At 43.7% G+C, this 19896-nt stretch overlaps 1 protein-coding gene and 1 non-coding gene across 4 annotated transcripts in view; both read right to left on the bottom strand.

The window, feature by feature from the left end:
• Positions 1 to 19896, bottom strand: part of PLCE1 (phospholipase C epsilon 1) — a 369052-nt gene that overhangs the window by 95046 nt on the left and 254110 nt on the right. For all 3 annotated transcript variants that reach the window (XM_069568060.1, XM_069568061.1, XM_069568062.1), the window contains one exon: positions 2484 to 2629. In XM_069568060.1, coding sequence (XP_069424161.1) covers positions 2484 to 2629 — 146 coding nt within the window. The remainder of the gene's footprint in view (positions 1 to 2483; positions 2630 to 19896) is intronic.
• TRNAH-AUG (transfer RNA histidin (anticodon AUG)) lies at positions 13342 to 13413 on the bottom strand. The gene has a single exon. It is a non-coding gene; the product is annotated as a tRNA-His (tRNA).

Below are 19896 nucleotides of genomic sequence, written 5' to 3'. Positions count from 1 at the left end.
CCAGTGCTGGTCCTACATGATCAGTATAATATGGCAGAAGTGGACAGTGTGTGACTCCTGAGGCCAGGACGTAAAAAGCCGCTGCAGCTTCTGCCTTGCTCTTTCCATTCATTGATTGACTCTTGGCAGCACTGGTTGCTGTGTGCAGGCTTTCTCTAGCTGTGACGAGTGGGGGCTACTCCCTAGCTGTGTTGTGCAGGCTTCTCGTTGCAGTGGTTTGCCTTGTTGCAGAGCACAGGCTCTAGGCAATGGGTTTTAGTAACTGGGCTCCGGGGTTCAGTAGTTGCGGTGCATGGGCTCCAGAGTGCAAGGGTTCAACAGGTGTGGTGCACAGGCTCAGCTGCCCACTGGCATGTAGGATCTTAGTTCCCAGACCAAGGATCAAACCCCTGTCCCCTGCCTTGGCAGTCAGGCTCTTAACCCCTGGACCACCAGGGAAGTCCCTGCCTTGTTCTTTTGGACTGTTCACTGTGGAGGGAGCCAGCTGCCATGCTGTGAGGATGGTAACATCCGGAAGAGAGGAAGCGAGGTCCCCAGACAATAGTCAGCACCAGTTTGCCAGTCAACCACAACCATTGTATGTGTGTGCTTAGTTGCTCAGTCGTGTCTGACTCTTTGCAACCCTAGCCCACAAGGGGGTCTGTAGCCCACCAAGTTCTTCCATTAATGGGATTTTCCCAGCAAGAATAGTGGAGTGGGTTGTCACCTCCTCTTTTGAGGGATCTTCCATACCCAGGGATCTTTTGCATCTCCTGCACTGCAGGTGGGTTCTTTACCACTGAGCCACCAGGGAAGCCCAAGCATCATTAAAACAGAACTATTTTATCATAGTATGATCTCTATTTTTTTTTTTAAAGAAAAATAATGCAGGGACTTCCCTGGTGGTCCAGCAGTTAAGAATCTGCCTTCCAATGCAGAGGATGTGGGTTTGATCCCTGCTTGGGCAACTAAGATCCCACATGCTGTGGGGCAACTAAGCCTGCATGTTGCAACTAGAGAGAAGCCGGCACGCCACAATGAAAGATCCTGCATGCTACAGCTAAGATCTTGTGCAGCCAAATAAATAAATAAATATTAAAAAAGAAAAGTAGCACAGATTCTTTGTAGAAAATTTATCACAAACAGAACCGAATCATCTGCATATAGCCTTTTCTTCACCAAGTACTTTTCTATTTTTCCTTCTTTTGAGCCATGCTTAGTGCATTTGTATGACCATTTTAAATGCCAATGACATGATCATGTGAGTTTATTCTTAGTTGAGAAAGTTCAAAAGGACAAAAAAATTTCCAACTAAAAATTTTCCTCTCCACCCCCAATCCTGAACCCCTATGTCAGGCCTGGAGAATCAAAGAAAAACCTTGAAATGTTATGAAGCAAGATCTATTTATAGATCTTCATTGGGAAGATGAATTTTAGACAACAACAGCAGCAATGACAAGTTCTCTTTTTGAGCCTTACTATATGCCAGACACACATACTCAACACTTTACATTGTCTCATTAAATCCTACGCAAAGAGATAGGTGCTTTTTATTATTGCCCCCATTTGCAGATGAAGAAACTGAAGTTTAATGAGGTCGAGTAACTAGATCACACAGCTGTTCCACAGGGGAGCCAGGATTTAATTCCCTGTTATTCTAATTCCACCATTCATCCTCCTCTTCCTCATACCACCCTACCACCCACAAGAGTGAGGGGCAGCTATTTCATGCAAGATAACTGATGCTTAAAGGGAATACAGCTGGAGGCTTTAATGATAGACTGCTGATCTTATTATTAGCTAGATGGAGAAGGTGTAAGAGGAAGGTATCATAGAAGTTAAGGGCACAGGCTCTGAAATCAAGGTGGCCTGCATTCACATCCTGGCCACACCAGGTGACCTTGGGTGAGTGACTTAATTTTTTCTCATCTTAGTTAGATGTTTCTTCTTTCATCTGGTGTGGAAATAATAATAGTATCTACCTCAAAAAATTGTTCTGACAATCAAAAGTTTTAATGCACAGAACATGCTTAGTCCAGTGCTTGACATGTAGTCAATGTTCAATAAAAATGACAGCTAACATTATTCAGTGCTTATTATCAACATAAGCCACTGTTATTGGTGACGGCAGTCAGTGGTTGGCAGCTTACACTGCTGGGTAATTTGTAAGGTAGATCTGGGAAGAGATAGGTAACAGTGGGGCAAACGTGGCAGGAAGGGGAAAGGGGGGTCAGTGATGGTGTTGACGGAGTTAAGCAATCAGACACTCAGCCTGCCCAAGAGCCTGGGATCAGGGCAGACACAGCTGAGTAGGATCATGCCTGCTTAATTCTGCAGTGCCTCTGAGGAACAGGAATTGTGGCACTAACAGAAGTTAATATATTTCCCCCAAATAGTCAGTACCAATTACCTAGTTTGGGTAAATATGGTTACCCGGACAATTAATTCAGTGCCATTTAGCTGTTAAGAAGAAACCCCAGATAACCATATTCCACTGCCCATACCTGAGGCCGGCCAAGAACTCCATGACGGCATTGTAGTTGCCCATGTTCCAGCAGCATTTGGCCACATGAACCAAGTACGAGAAGACTTCCCGCTTCTCCTCCATGGAGCCCGCCGCGAGGATCAGCCACGTCACCCAGGAGCTCACCTGTAGAATGCAGAGAGGGGTGTCCACTGAAACCAGGCCAGGGAAGCTTGACACATACTTTCTCATGAGAAAAATGTTGTTGCTGTTGTTTTTAAGTCACTTTAATGTTAGGAAGTGGAGGACCCTGCCAAGAGACTGAACTGAAGCTCTAGCTCCATCAATGCTTTGCAATGGGGTTAACCTCTCTGTTAATCTTCACCTTTAAAATGAAGCTGAAAGGTAATTCATATAATCCCTTTTCATCTATAAAATTCCATGAGACCATAGGAAAACAAGGCCTAAAGGTAATGATGATTTAAATGTATTTGACTGATGGAGCAAGAATAAATGCAATCAGTGCACTTCACACGTGAACAAAAGTCCACTTGTCAAAGAGAACAATGCATAATATTAAATGAAAAAACACAAAACCTTTTTGAACTATCTTACACAAATGCATTATCTATTATGCTCCTCCAATGACTAAATACTAGAACCAACATAGCACTTACGTTACTATTCATACACTTCATATATGTTAACTCATGTATCTCTCACAACAATCCTCAGAGTCAGGAACCATAATTATGCTCATTTTATAGATGAGGAAACTGAAGGACAGAGGGCCTAAGAGACTTGCTCCAAGTTCCCAACCAATAGGTGGCAAAGCCTGAAACTGAACTGAGGTGTGTGCCCGTGGTGGCTCAGAGGTGAAGAATCCGTCTTAGCCAAGCAGGAGATGCAGGTTACAGGAAGATCCTCTGAGGAAATGGCAACCCACTCCAGTATTCTTGCCTGAAAAATCACACCGAGAGAGGAGCCTGGCAGGCTACAGTCTATGGGGTAGCAAAGGGTTGAACACAATTGAGCACACACACACGAACAATGAGATATGTGTCCCCAAGGTGTCACTATTAACTACTCACTAAACACCTAATGTACATACTGTTCTCCTCTAGGCTTAAATTTAGTCCAATGTGATTTGCTTTTCTACTACACAGACTGGAGTATTAGTTCAGTTCAGTTCAGTAGCTCTGTCCAAGTCTTTGCGACCCTGTGGACTGCAGCACGCCAGGCTTCCCTGTCCATCACCAACTCCCAGAGCTTAAACACACTCATGTCCATCCAATTGGTGATGCCATCCAACAATTTCATCCTTTGTCGTCCCTTTCTCCTCCCACCTTCAATCTTTCCCAGCATCAGAATCTTTTCCAATGAGTCAGTTCTTCATATCAGGTGGCCAAAGTATTGGAGTTTCAGCTTCAGCATAAGTCCTTCCAATGAATATTCAGGAATGATTTCATTTAGGATTAACTGGTTTGATCTCCTTGAAGTCCAAGAGACTCTCAAGAGTCTTCTTCAACAACACAGTTCAAAAGCATCAATTCTTCTGTGCTCAGTTTTCTTTATAGTCCAACTCTCATATCCATACATGACCACTGGAAAAACCATAGCTTTGACTAGACGGACCTTTGTTGGCAAAGTAGTCTCTGCCTTTTAATATGCTGTCTAGGTTGGTCATAGCTTTCCTTCCAAGGAGCAAGTGTCTTTTAATTTCATGGCTGTAGTCACCATCTGCAGTGATTTTGGAGCCCAAGAAAATAAAGTCTGTCACTGTTTCCATTGTTTCCCCATCTATTTGCCATGAAGTGATAGGACCAGATGCCATGATCTTAGTTTTCTAAATGTTGAGCTTTAAACCAACTTTTTCACGAGAGCCTCTTTCACTTTCATCAAGAGGCTCTTTAGTTCTTCTTCACTTTCTGCCATAAGGGTGGTGTCATCTGAATAGCTTATTAATATATCTCCCAGCAATCTTGATTCCAGCTTGTGCTTCATCCAGCCCAGCATTTCATATGATGTACTCTGCATAGAAGTTAAATAAGCAGGGTGACAATATACAGCCTTAATGTACTCCTTTCCTGATTTGGAACCAGTCTGTTGTTCCATGTCCAGTTCTAACTGTTGCTTCTTGACCTGCATGCAGATTTCTCAGGAGGCAGGTAAGGTGGTCTGGTATTCCCATCTCTTTAAGAATTTTCCAGTTTGTTGTGATCCAAACAGTCAAATACTTTGGTGTAATCAATAAAGCAGAAGTAGATGTTTTTCTGGAACTCTCCTGCTTTTTCAATGATCCAGCGGATATTGGCAATTTGATCTCTGGTTCCTCTGCCTTTTCTAAATCCAGCTTGAACATCTAGAATTTCATGGTTCACAGACTGTTGAAGCCTGGCTTGGAGAATTTGGGGTATTATTTTGCTAGTGTGTGAGATGAGTGCAATTGTGCAGTAGTTCAAACACTCTGTGGCATTGCCTTTCTTTGGGATTGGAATGAAAACTTACCTTTTCTAGTCCTGTGGCCACTGTTGAGTTTTCCAAATTTGCTGGCATATTGAGTGCAGCACTTTCCCAGCATCACCTTTTAGGATTTGAAATAGCTCAACTGGAATTCCATCACCTCCACTAGCTTTGTTTGTAGTGATGCTTCCTAAGGCCCACTTGACTTTGCACTCCAAGAGGTCTGGCTCTAGGTGAGCGATCACACTGTTGTGGTTATCTGGGTCATGAAGATCTTTTATGTATAGTTCTTCTGTGTATTTGTGCCACCTCTTCTTAATATCTTCTGCTTCTGTTAGGTCCATACCATTTCTGTCCTTTATCAAGCCCATCTTTGCATGAAATGTTCCCTTAGGTATCTCTAATTTTCTTGAAGAGATCTCTAGTCTTTCCCATTCTATTGTTTTCCTCTATTTCTTTGCATTGATCACAGAGGTAGGCTTTCTTATCTCTCCTTGCTGTTCTCAGGAACTCTGCATTCAAATGGGTATATCTTTCCTTTTCTCCTTTGCCTCTAGCTTCTCTTCTTTTCTCAGCTATTTGTAAGGCCTCCCCATACAACCACCTTGCCTTTTTGCATTTCTTTTTCTTGGGGATGATCTTGATCACTGCATCCTGTACAGTGTCACAAACTTCTGTCCATAGTTTTTCAGGCACTCTGTCTATCAGATATAATCTCTTGAATATATTTGTCACTTCTCCTGTATAATCATAAGGGATTTGATTTAGGTCATACCTGAATGGTCTTGTGGTTTTCCCTACTTTCTTCAATTTCAGTCTGAATTTGGCAATAAGGAGTTCACGATCTGAGCCACAGTCAACTCCTGGTCTTGTTTTTGCTGACTGTATAGAGCTTCTCCATCTTTGGCTTCAAAGAATATAATCAATCTGATTTCGGTGTTGACCATCTGGTGATGTCCATGTGCAGAGTCTTCTCTTGCGTTGTTGGAAGAAGGTATTTGCTATGACCAGTGCAACTGGAGTAGAATACTTAATAATAATCTACTGTTAAAGTCCCCCGTCTACGGTATGCAGCTTCAAAATCCTTTGCTTAATCTCTAAGATTATTTTGCTGCTACCTATACTTGGGTGCTCTGACACTAATGTTCACTTAAGTTATTTTCTCCATGCTGGTTAAGGCCTCAGCTGATAAGTTCTGTTGTTAGTAGATCAAAGCCTTGGTCTTAACCTTGATCCCCCACCCCCACCCCCTCCATGGCCCACTAGTTTTACTTGGTTCAGCAACAATGCCAAAACCTGGGGAGCAACTCGTTTCTCTGGCTTGAGTGAGAGTGAAGCCTGAACAGAGAAGGTTACAGGGGGAGAAGTTCAAGGTCTAAGGAACACTTCTCTGCCTCCTTTCCTCCAAATAAAATGAGAGGAATGACTGGCATTTAGTGCTGGCAGCAGCCACAGAGGGCAGCCCAACCTCCTTCTTCCAGGCGAAGAATCCAAGGCTCGTGGGAGAAATTGACTTGTTAACGTCACAATTCTTATGGATGTCAAAACTAGGACTCCAAGGCTGGTGCTCTTTCCTCTAATGAAGGGAAGCTAGTTTTAGTAAATTTGGCGCTGGTAGGTCCTTCTAAGCACTCAATAAGAGATGCACACTTGAAGACAGAGATGGAATCAAAGGAGAAGGTACCAAGAAGAGTATCAAAACATAATTTAAAAAATGAAAACAGCAAAACAGAAGAGATCAGTACTAACCACACCTTTCCTTTCCCTATACAGAAACAAATAGGAAACAGCAACAGAGATTTTCCATGCTAGCACAGGGTTACAATCTGGTACCAGTCAGGAGCACTGCAGTAATAATCTGTATCTTCTTTTCTAAAATTGGCTGAAGCAAAAAGTGATGGGCCACCTGCTAGCCCTGAGCCTAGCCCCAGCCCAATAGGCTCTCAGCAGGCACCACCACTCTCCACCTGTTCAGATTTAGCTGAGCTCTCGTGAGACATCAGGGAACAGATCTGGAATCAGACCCCTAGGATGAGCCAGAGTCCAGACCATCCTGCAAAGAATTAAGAGCCTCTTGGGAAAGAGATAACCTTTCGTTTGGTCTCCTGGGACTCCTCTGGGAGCACAGGAGACCTCTGGGATTTTCAGAGCCAACCCCTCCCCTGCAGCTGTGAGCAATCCCTGGCTCGCTGCTTCTCAGCCTTGTCCCTTTATCTACTTACCCAGTTACCAGTCACTTTTGTGGAACTCTGGCTCTCTAGACCAAGACATTATATCGCCAGTAGAGACTGTTATTAAAGTTTTCAATCAATTCTTCTGTTGGTATGATCAGCTTTTGATAAGCCCTGTCCACCTGATGTGAAGAGCTGACTCAAAGACCCTGGTGCTGGGAAAGACTGCAGCCAGGAGGAGAAGGGGGTGACAGAGGATGAGATGGTTGGATGACATCATCAACTCAAGGGATATGAATCTGCGTAAACTCCAGGAGATAGTGAAGGTCAGGGAACCCTGGCGTGATGCAGACCATGAGGTCAAAAAGAGCTAGACAGGACACAACTGAGTGACTGAACAGCAACGACAGCAATCCTGCCAAAAGAAGTCATCAGAAAACACTCAGAATCACAACGTCATTGACTCTCTGAGCTAGACATTCAAATCCATCTCCTTAAAATAAAGATGAAATGCTTAAAAATTTAAAGTTGTTCTTCAAAGACACCCAATGCATTACTTCTTGAGGCCTCTGGCCGTATTTTCCTATGGCTTTAGCTCCTTTCCTGTTGAACTGGATGGAAAATCAGTGTTTCTGCAAAGTCACTGTTCTTTCAGGCTATTTTGGTACCACACAGTGACTTCTCAGTGCTGTGACCTGAAAGGGTTAACACATCTTCCCCTGGAGAGACCTGCTTCACAGACACGCACCATCAGTGTGGTTTGTGCCTCAGTCCTGACCACACATCCAGATTTATTTCCTATCAGTCAAATTATTTTCCATATACTTTCCCACAATGCTAGGAAAAAAATAGTGATACCATATTTCACATGGAAACCTAATTTAAACCAACTGTTCCATCTCCAAGTGTGAGTCCCTAGGGCTTGGTTATTGAGATTACGTAAGCACTGCTATCATAAACACATGCACACACACATACACACACAAATACATAATATCTGCCTACAGGCTTCGGGAACAATTCTTACTGTGGCCTAATGTATTAATAATTTCACAAGCATTAAGTAACAAGAGTGCCGCCACTAATTCTAAAATACGCAAATTCGAAAATGATGCAAAAAGAAAACAAGGATTCAGTGATGGCTGTAAAATGTAGACCACAGCATAAACATGGCAATATTTACTAAGTGGATGAAGGAATGTGTTGCCAATCCATAAAGACTTTCAGGAAACCGCACAGAAAAACACACAAAAAATCGCATGTGTACAGGACTACGACTCAAACACAGGGAACAGTCCTAGAGCAGAAAGGTGTTACATGTGGCAGAGTATTTTGCCTCACTGCAATGGTCAGCACGGCACAGAGAGAGAATCTGGGCCCTAGCCCCGTTCCTTCAGTGTCCCTCCCAGAGGCTCTGTGCTTACCCTGACAATCCTGACCCCTTTCTACATGGCTACAGCTCCTCCATAACTGTTTTCTTTTCCTTCCTTCTCAGGCCTTTCTCAGTACTCTGAGGCCCTCAGACTGAACAACTTGCTCTCTCTCCCCACATCAAACACCTTACTGGCATCATATAAGCTCAGTTTGAGAGGAATGTTCTTGCTCCATTCAACGTGACCTTTCCCTGGTCCACCACACCTTGCCTATGTCCTTTGTAAAGCTGAGTCCTTACCCTGGCCCTGGAGGCCCCAGTCTGTTCTTCAGTCTCACCTTGGCTCTCCCCACACCCCTGCTCTTGGGGAGGCGAACCAGGCTTTTCCCATCTTAGGGAGCTTGTACTGGTTGTTCCTTCTATGGGAAGGTACCCCGTTCCCATCCCTCCACCTCTGCTTTAGCTAACATTGACTCATCCTTTAGGCAGAACCATGCTTAGGCCTGTAGCCAGGCACCCTGCCCTTGCTCCAGGCTATAGAGGCCCAGGTTGGCCCTCATTCAGCTGTGTCCCCCTTCCCTCCAAGAGAATAAGAAGCCTGTGGGCAAGAGGGAACATGTCAGCCCACCACCAGATCACTCACCCCTGTAGACCAGTATTCCCAATCCCCTGTTCAAGCACCCCACTTCTAGAATGGCAAGGGCCTGATATCTGGATCAGACCTCCTGAGGGTCAGTCATAACAACAGGCCTGAAGACTGGCCAAGGGCGGGTAGTATATGGACAGAGTTTACCCTTGGGCCTGAGGTGTCCACATGATACAGGCTTACAAGCCGGGATGGAAGGCGTAGGTGGGCAGGCCACAGGCTGGGGTCTGGCGCCTTTCTTTGTACTTCATCCTGACTCCCCTAAAGTCAGGGGAAGGGCTGTGTTCAGGAATCTGATGAAAGCCTCACTACCTTGGGGAGGCTTGCCCTGACTTCCCACGTGGGCAGGGTCCACACACTCTGTGCTAGGTGGTGCCCCAGACCCCTTGCGCTGTCAGCACTGTGTTCCCTGAAAGGCTGACTTGGGGGCTGCTGTGCTCACCAGCAGCACAGCCCACTCCAGAGGCTCGAGGGGAGTCACGTGTGAATACGTGTGACCGTCCTGGGAAGGCCGTTCTGACGGCTCACCTAGCACCTCACGCACAGCCTCCTCTGGCTTCTCTTTCACTGGATGTTGGACCTTGAGTCCAATGTCACGTCTGCACTTGGATTCTCACAGCGGCACACGTTTGCCTCTGGCTTATTTTTGTTATATTTGTGTGCCTGACTCTTTCACATGGATCTCTTCTGTCTCCCCTCGCACCCCCACCCAGACCTCCAGGGCAGAGACCATCTTTCCCACATCCCCAGTGTGGGGATGTTCGGTGCCCCTGACCAGCAGGCAGGCCACTCGGAGTCCCAGGAGGCCGTGGGCAGAGAGGATTCTCAGCCTTCACATGGTCAGAGATTATATTTGGGAAAAGGCCTGAACACTTCCTACTGCTGTTCCCAGGTCCAGAAAAGGGGGACCGATGACTTCCTGCCAAAAAGTTTTTTTGAATATCCTGAGCAGAAGTTTTTGTAGAAAGATGATCCTTTGTAATGGGTATCTGGTCACCTTCACTGCAAAGTCCAGGCTTAAATGGTAAAGTCTAAAGAAGGCCATGAAGTCTGTTTAGAAAAGCTCCTCTGAAGTGGATTGTGTGCAGTGCATATCTTTATCCACCCTCTACAGAGCTTTCTTGGAACAACCCTTGAACTAGGGCAGTTGGCATACACATGCAGGTAACACACACACACACATACACACACACACACATACACACACACACACACACACACACATCTCTACCTAGGCAGCACTCCTCACAACAGGGCACGTCTGCATCAGAATCTTTAGGGTGTTTATTCAAATACAGATTACAAGGCCCCCTCAGACCTAGAAACGGGACTCTCTAGATCTGCAGACCAGGAATCTGCGTTCTCAAATGCACTTATGTGGAGAGCTTTCCCTGGGATTCAGTGTCCCTTTCTGGGCCCCTGAGCCTCGAGTCAGGAAGCATCGCTGTGACTGCACTTGAGGCTGGAGCTCTGACCCATTTGGAATTCAGAACTTGGAGCCGGCAGGAGATGGCATGGCACAGTGGTGAGGAGCATGGGCCTCGGAGTGGACCTGTCTTCAACTCCCAGTCCCACGGTTACTCTGTGCAGGTCCTCGAGGCAAGCGATCTACCCTCTTGGAGATTCCATTTCTTTTCCAGGAAAAGGGGAATAATAATATTTATCCCATAAAATTGTCATCAGGATGAACCTGGAGACTATATCTAAGACCTCAACGTGGTGCTCAGTGTGTAGTTAAGGGCTCAACAGAAGTGGAATACTGCGGCCACCTGCCGCTTCTATAACCACTATTGGTACCGCTATCTGAGTTCCAGGAAGCAGAGCACAGAAATCCAGGGAGAGGAGTCTCTAGGTCTCAGTTCCTAACTCCATGGAAGGAAGGAACCCAAGGCTGGATCAGGAAGAACCTGTAGTAGCCTTAAGAAGGGTTTGTCCCCCAAGTGCAAGCCTGTCCTAAAAGGATAGTTCACCTATTTCCTATTCTCTGAAGGCTTCTCTGACTCGTTAGGAATAAAATATCATTTTTCCTATTTAAATTGCTCAATTCATATACACGTGTAGATTTATCTATGTGATTAATAGGTGTATTGATAGCATCCTCCCTGAGTATGTGAAGTGAGTGCAGAAGAAACTCCTGTCCTGCCTGGCCTGGTTTCTCCATAACTTTGCAGGGAGAGACTCGGAAAAATGGAGACGCTTGAAGGTGGCTTCTGGAGAAGCCCTAAACATGTTCTGGATTATACCTACCCGTCTTCCCCTCAAACTGCAGCACAACTGTCTGCAGAACAAACTCTCCACCTCTTTTTTTCAGCCCTCAGTCCTGGTACCATCTGATCTAAATGTACATCTCCAGCATTAACTCTGACTGTTTCCTGCTACTCATCCGTCTGACATCCCAATCCTACTCCATTTCATACCATTTCCTATTCTCGGCCTATTCCTCCTATCTCTACGGTGTGGCTCAGTCTGCTCCTTGCGCTGTGAACACGTGCTTGTTTCCCTTTGTCTGTCCAACATTTCTTAGCTGAACTGCCTTTTCTCCACCTCAATCTATGCAGATTACATGAAGCTGCACCCATACCCCCCACCTTTAGGCCTGGCCTCAGTGATTTGTTCAAAGATGGGTATAGAACCTAGGTCAGGCCAACCAGAAATCTCCTTGAGTCTTCTGCTGAAACTGCTAGGAAAAAAGACACGATCTTTTCATCAGAATCATAAACTTCAAAGATATGAGCCTGGAGCTATCAACAGCCACCTTTGCCACAATATCAGGAAAGCCTGCCTGAGAATGAAGCCAGCACAAATGAAAGATGAAAATAGATTCCTGAGACTATTGGTCAGATTCCTAGATCCAGCCATACTTGAAGCCCTGAGACTATTTCATTTAATAAATGAACAAATTCCCTTACTTTGTTTGAGCAGGTTGCTGTTGCTATTAACTTGTAACTGGAAAGAAAAATTCTTAACTTTCTTTATCAGATGACCCTCATTCTTCCAACAAACACTTACTGAGTATTTACCACACAGTGCACCACGTAGGATAAATACGGTATCTCCCGTGGAGAGCTTGGAGCCTCGTGGGGGGAAATAATATAAACAAGGAATTAAATAATAGTGTGGTTGATATCATGACTAGGTAAGTACAAGGCCAACTTTACCCATTTATATGCAACCATCTTTGCGAGTCCAAAAGGAAGTCCAGTCTTTTTACCACTTCTTGGTCCCAGTCAAACCCCCAAAGCACTTTGTTTATACCTCTATACAGTGCTTATTTTTCCCAAGCAGTTACTGCATGCCTGTGAACTTGCCAGGAACATGCTAGGCATGGGGGCAGGAGAGGTTGGATCAAGTATGAGAAAAGTAAGTTAGCATGTTCTGCACTGCAATGAAGTCAACTGTATATATGTCCACCTTCTCTAAATAGTCAGCTCCTTAAAAATAGGGACCATATCACTCAGCCGTCTTTCTATTGTTTGCAGAATGTCTTCCCTGTAGTTTGCAAAAGATAACTGTTTATTCTCAAATTCTTCAACTAAAAATTCCCTATATACTCAAAAATTAGATTCTAAATCACTAGAATTATTTACCGTTTTTAAACCACACTTTTCATTAATCTTCCATTTAACCAAAAGCTTGTATCATAAGCTTGTATTACATGTGACTATTCCCAGGATGTTAACTCTAGAAACTTTGACAAGTCCACAATTTCCCACGACATACTTAAACTGCCTTTTGGTATAAAGCATTCAGTTATTATAAGTTTTTTAAATGCTTTGCTGTTCCATTCCTTGTGTATTACATTACTTTTAAATATTGAAGTATAATGGGCATATATTAGTTTCAGGTGTACAACATAATGATTCAATATTTGTATCTATTATGAAACAATCACCAGAATAAGTCCAGTTAGCATCTATTACCATACCTACACAATTTTTTTCTTGTAATGATGACTTTAAGATCTCTTAGAAACTTTTAAAAATGCAATATGGTGTTATTAATGATAGCATGTTGACTACCATTATATACATATACATATACATATACATATACATATACATATACACATACACATATACATATACATATACATATATATATATATATGGATGGATGGATGTGAAGTCGCTCAGTCATGTCCGACTCTTTGCGACCCCATGGACTGTAGCCCGCCAGGCTCTCCCATCCATGGGATTCTCCAGGCAAGAGTACTCGAGCGGATTGCCATTTCCTTCTCCAGGGGATCTTCCCTACCCAGGGATCAAACCTGGGTCTTCTGCATCATAGGCAGATGCTTTACCCTCTGAGCCACCAGGGAAGCCTTGGTAAGGGTAAGCGTGGGCAGCTGTGACTGGCACATTTAGCACGGCCGAGAGGAGCTACCCCACGTCTGAGGTCAGGGGCAGGGGCCGAGAGTGCCAGGCTGTGAAGGCGCAGGAACGGCTGAGAGGAGCGACCCCAGTCAGAGGTCAGGGGTGGCGGCAGGGAGGAGCTACCCCATGCCCGAGGCCAGGGGAGGCAGCCAGGAGGAGCAACCCCACATCCAAGGAGTGGTGGCTGCGTGGGTGCAGGAGGGCCTAGAGGAGCTATTCCACGTTCAAGGTCAGGAGGGGCGGCAGTGAGGAGATACCCCTCATCCAAGGTAAGGAGCAGCGGCTGTGCTTTGCTAGAGCAGCCGTGAAGAGATAACCCAGGCCCAAGGTAAGAGAAACCCAAGTTAAGACGGTAGGTGTTGCAAAAGGGCATCAGAGGGCAGACACACTGAAACCATACTCACAGAAAACTAGTCAATCTAATCACACTAGGACCACAGCCTTGTCTAACTCAATGAAACTAAGCCATGCCCGTGAGGCCACCCAAGACGGGCGGGTCATGGAGGAGAGGTCTGACAGAATGTGGTCCACTGGAGAAGGGAATGGCAAACCACTTCAGTATTCTTGCCTTGAGAACTCCATGAACAGTATGAAAAGACAAAATGATAGGATACTAAAAGAGGAACTCCCCAGGTCAGTAGGTGCCCAATATGCTACTACAGATCCATGGAGAAATAACTCCAGAAAGAATGAGGGGATGGAGCCAAAGCAAAAACAATACCCAGCTGTGGATGTGACTGGTGATAGAAGCAAGGTCTGATGTTGTAAAGAGCAATATTGCATAGGAACCTAGAATGTCAGGTCCGTGAATCAAGGCAAATTGGAAGTGGTCAAACAAGAGATGGCAAGAGTGAACGTTGACATTCTAGGAATCAGCGAACTAAAATGGACTGGAATGGGTGAATCTAACTCAGATGACCATTATATCTACTACTGCAGGCAGGAATCCCTCAGAAGAAATGGAGTAGCCATCAAAAGGGTCCGAAATGCAGTACTTGGATGCAAGCTCAAAAACTACAGAATGATCTCTGTTCGTTTGCAAGGCAAACCATTCAATATCACAGTAATCCAAGTCTATGCCCCAACTAGTAATGCTGAAGAAGCTGAAGTTGAATGGTTCTATGGAGACCTACAAGACCTTTTAGAACTAACACCCAAAAAAGATGTCCTTTACATTATAGGGGACTGGAATGCAAAAGTAGGAAGTCAAGAAACACCTGGAGTAACAGGCAAATTTGGCCTTGGAATACAGAATGAAGCAGGGCAAAGACAGAGTTTTGCCAAAAAAATGCACTGGTCATAGCAAACACCCTCTTCCAACAACACAAGAGAAGACTCTACACATGGACATCACCAGATGGTCAACACCAAAATCAGATTGATTATATGCTTTGCAGCCAAAGATGGAGAAGCTCTATACAGTCAACAAAAACAAGACCAGGAGCTGACTGTGGCTCAGATCATGAAATCCTTATTGCCAAATTCAGACTGAAATTGAAGAAAGTAGGGAAAACCACTAGACCATTCAGCTATGACCTAAATCAAATCCCTTATGATTATACAGTGGAAGTGAGAAATAGATTTAAGGGCCTAGATCTGATAGATAGAGTGCCTGATGAACTATGGACGGAGGTTCATGACATTGTACAGGACACAGGGATCAAGACCACCCCCATGGAAAAGAAATGCAAACAAGCAAAATGGCTGTCTGGGGAGGCCTTACAAACAGCTGTGAAAAGAAGAGAAGCAAAAAGCAAAGGAGAAAAGGAAAGATATAAGCATCTGAATGCAGAGTTCCAAAGAATAGCAAGAAGAGATAAGAAAGCCTTCCTCAGTGATCAATGCAAAGAAATAGAGGAAAACAATAGAATGGGAAAGACTAGCTATCTCTTCAAGAAAATTAGAGATACCAAGGGAACATTTCATGCAAAGATGGGCTCGATGAAGGACAGAAATGGTATGGACCTAACAGAAGCAGAAGATCTTAAGAAGAGGTGGCAAGAATACACAGAAGAACTGTACAAAAAAGATCTTCACAACCCAGATAATCACAACGGTGTGATCACGCACCTAGAGCCAGACATCCTGCAATATGAAGTCAAGTGGGCCTTAGAAAGCATCACTACAAACAAAGCTAGTGGAGGTGATGGAATTCCAGTGGAGCTATTTCAAATCCTAAAAGGTGATGCTGTGATAGTGCTGCACTCAATATGCCAGGAAATTTTGAAAACTCAGCAATGGCCACAGGACTGGAAAAGGTCAGTTTTCATTCCAATCCCAAAGAAAGGCAATGCCAAAGAATGCTCAAACTACCACACAATTGCCCTCATCTCACATGCTAGTAAAGTAATGCTCAAAATTCTCCAAGCCAGGCTTCAGCAATACGTGAACCATGAACTTCCTGATGTTCAGGCTGGTTTTAGAAAAGGCAGAGGAACCAGAGATCAAATTGCCAACATCTGCTGGATCATACTAAAAGCAAGAGAGTTCCAGAAAAACATCTATTTCTGCTTTATTGACTATGCCAAAGCCTTTGATTGTGTGGATCACAATAAACTGTGGAAAATTCTGATAGAGATGGGAATACCAGAGCACCTGACCTGCCTCTTGAGAAACCTGTATGCAGGTCAGGAAGCAACAGTTAGAACTGGACATGGAACAACAGACTGGTTCCAAATAGGAAAAGGAGTACATCAAGGCTGTATATTGTCACCCTGCTTATTTAACTTCTATGCAGAGCACATCATGAGAAACGCTGGGCTGGAAGAAGCACAAGCTGGAATCAAGATTGCCAGGAGAAATATCAATAACCTCAGATATACAGATGACACCACCCTTATGGCAGAAAGTGAAGAGAAACTAAAAAGCCTCTTGATGAAAGTGAAAGAGGAGAGTGAAAAAGTTGGCTTAAAGCTCAACATTCAGAAAACGAAGATCATGGCATCCGGTCCCATCACTTCATGGCAAATAGATGGGGAAACAGTGGAAACAATGTCATCCCTCATTTCTTTGGGCTCCAAAATCACTGCAGATGGTGACTGCAGCCATGAAATTAAGACACTTACTTCTTGGAAGGAAAGTTATGACCAACCTAGATAGCATATTCAAAAGCAGAGACATTACTTTGCCAACAAAGGTCTGTCTAGTCAAGGCTATGGTTTTTCCTGTGGTCATGTATGGAGGTGAGAGTTGGACTGTGAAGAAAGCTTAGCGCCAAAGAATTGATGCTTTAGAACTCTGGTGTTGGAGAATACTCTTGAGAGTCCCTTGGACTGCAAGGAGATCCAACCAGTCCATTCTAAAGGAGATCAGCCCTGGGATTTCTTTGGAAGGAATGATGCTAAAGCTGAAACTCCAGTACTTTGGCCACCTCATGCGAAGAGCTGACTCATTGGAAAAGACTCTGATGCTGGGAGGGATTGAGGGCAGGAGGAGAAGGGGACGACAGAGGATGAGATGGCTGGATGGCATTACTGACTCGATGGACATGAGTCTGAGTGAACTCTGGGAGTTGGTGATGGACAGGGAGGCCTGGCGTGCTGCAATTCATGGGGTCACAAAGAGTTGGACACGACTGAGTGACTAAACTGAACTGAACTGAAATATATATATATACATATATATATATATATATATATATAATGTCTTTGTGACTTCATTATTTTATAACTGTAAATTTGTACATTTTGACCCTTCACTCATTCCCCTCCCACCCTTCACTGGCCTCTGGCAACCAGCAAACTGCTCTCTGCATCTATGAGCTTTGTGTTTTGTTTTTTTTTTTTTGTATGTGTGTGATTTAAATACCACATATAAGTGAAACCACAAGGTAGTCTCTTCCTCTGATTTATTTCACTTAGCAAACACCCTTGAGGTCCATTCACATTCTCCACAAATGACAAGATTTCATTCCTTTGTATGGATATTTGCTATTTTAAAATCAATCGTTGGACATACTTTGACTTAAAGATGAAAATGCCATTTCTATTTAAATGGTCTACAGAGAATTATAATGGCTGTGCAGGCTGTGTTACCCTCTTCTCTCTTACCACAGCTAAATGGATCATTCATTCTGAAATCAGTTTTTAAAAACTATTCAAGAATAAGCCTCATTTTATGCATATTCTCTCCTTTTGTAAAAGTATTATCCTTGTCCTGGAACAGGGTCTTTTTAATTTCATCCCATTTTAATAATGGGATTAACACTCACCACTAGGGACTTCCCTGGTGGTCCATTGGTTAAGAATCCACCTTCCATATCAAGCTACCAGGCACATTTTTCACAGAACTAGAACAAATAATTTCAAGATTTGTATGGAAATACAAAAAACCTCGAATAGCCAAAGCAATCTTGAGAAAGAAGAATGGAACTGGAGGAATCAACTTGCCTGACTTCAGGCTCTACTACAAAGCCACAGTCATCAAGACAGTATGGTACTGGCACAAAGACAGACATATAGATCAATGGAACAAAATAGAAAGCCCAGAGATAAATCCACACACATATGGACACCTTATCTTTGACAAAGGAGGCAAGAATATACAATGGAGTAAAGACAATCTCTTTAACAAGTGGTGCTGGGAAAACTGGTCAACCACTTGTAAAAGAATGAAACTAGATCACTTTCTAACACCGCACACGAAAATAAACTCAAAATGGATTAAAGATCTAAATGTAAGATCAGAAACGAGAAAACTCCTAGAGGAGAACATAGGCAAAACACTCTCAGACATAAATCACAGCAGGATCCTCTATGATCCACCTCCCAGAATTCTGGAAATAAAAGCAAAAATAAACAAATGGGATCTAATTAAAATTAAAAGCTTCTGCACAACAAAGGAAAATATAAGCAAGGTGAAAAGACAGCCTTCTGAATGGGAGAAAATAATAGCAAATGAAGCAACTGACAAACAACTAATCTCAAAAATATACAAGCAACTTATGCAGCTCAACTCCAGAAAAATAAACGACCCAATCAAAAAATGGGCCAAAGAACTAAATAGACATTTCTCCAAAGAAGACATACGGATGGCTAACAAACACATGAAAAGATGCTCAACATCACTCATTATTAGAGAAATGCAAATCAAAACCACAATGAGGTACCACTTCACACCAGTCAGAATGGCTGCGATCCAAAAATCTGCAAGCAATAAATGCTGGCGAGGGTGTGGAGAAAAGGGAACCCTCCTACACTGTTGGTGGGAATGCAAACTAGTACAGCCACTATGGAGAACAGTGTGGAGATTCCTTAAAAAATTGCAAATAGAACTACCTTATGACCCAGCAATCCCACTTCTGGGCATACACACCGAGGAAACCAGAATTGAAAGAGACACATGTACCCCAATGTTCATCGCAGCACTGTTTATAATAGCCAGGACATGGAAACAACCTAGATGTCCATCAGCAGATGAATGGATAAGAAAGCTTTGGTACATATACACAATGGAGTATTACTCAGCCGTTAAAAAGAATTCATTTGAATCAGTTCTGATGAGATGGATGAAACTGGAGCCGATTATACAGAGTGAAGTAAGCCAGAAAGAAAAACACCAATACAGTATACTAACACATATATATGGAAATTAGGAAGATGGCAATGACGACCCTGTATGCAAGACAGGGAAAGAGACACAGATGTGTATAACGGACTTTTGGACTCAGAGGGAGAGGGAGAGGGTGGGATGATTTGGGAGAATGACATTCTAACATGTATACTATCATGTGAATTGAATCGCCAGTCTATGTCTGACGCAGGATGCAGCATGCTTGGGGCTGGTGCATGGGGATGACCCAGAACGATGTTATGGGGAGGGAGGTGGGAGGGGGGTTCATGTTTGGGAATGCATGTAAGAATTAAAGATTTTAAAATTTAAAAAATAAAAAACTAAAAAAAAAAAAAAAAAAGAATCCACCTTCCAATGCAGAGGATGAGGGTTTGATACCTAGTCAGGGAACTAATATCCCACACATCGTGGAGCAGCTAAGCCTGTGTCTGCAACTACTGAAGCCCACTCGCTCTGCAGCCTACAGGCCACAACTAGAGAGTCTGTGTGCCACAATGAAAGATCCCACGTAACAGGGATACGTGCATCCCTGCATGAGCAACTAAGGCCCAGTGCAGCCAAATAAATCAATTAAAAAAAAACCATGGCTAGCAGTTTGCATAAAACATCTTGACATGAGTTGTCAGCTCCACGTTATTCTGATCCTATTGCAGGATCACTTATGAATCAATTTCTTTTCCTCTTTGCATGATTTTAATAATACTTACAGTAACAATAGCTTCAAAGTATTGGTTGTGTGCTATGAGAGGGACACTGCTTATTCCATTTAATCCCCTCAGCCCTACACAGCTGGTACTAACAGTGCTCCCATTTTACAGATAGGGAAACTGAGGTTCAAAGTGGCTGAGCTAGCCTGT

This window comes from Ovis canadensis, chromosome 22, assembly GCF_042477335.2.
Source record: "Ovis canadensis isolate MfBH-ARS-UI-01 breed Bighorn chromosome 22, ARS-UI_OviCan_v2, whole genome shotgun sequence".
Lineage (NCBI taxonomy): Eukaryota > Metazoa > Chordata > Mammalia > Artiodactyla > Bovidae > Ovis > Ovis canadensis.
The sequence above is the reverse complement of the archived record's forward strand: the minus strand, read 5'-3'. Positions and strand labels throughout refer to the sequence as shown.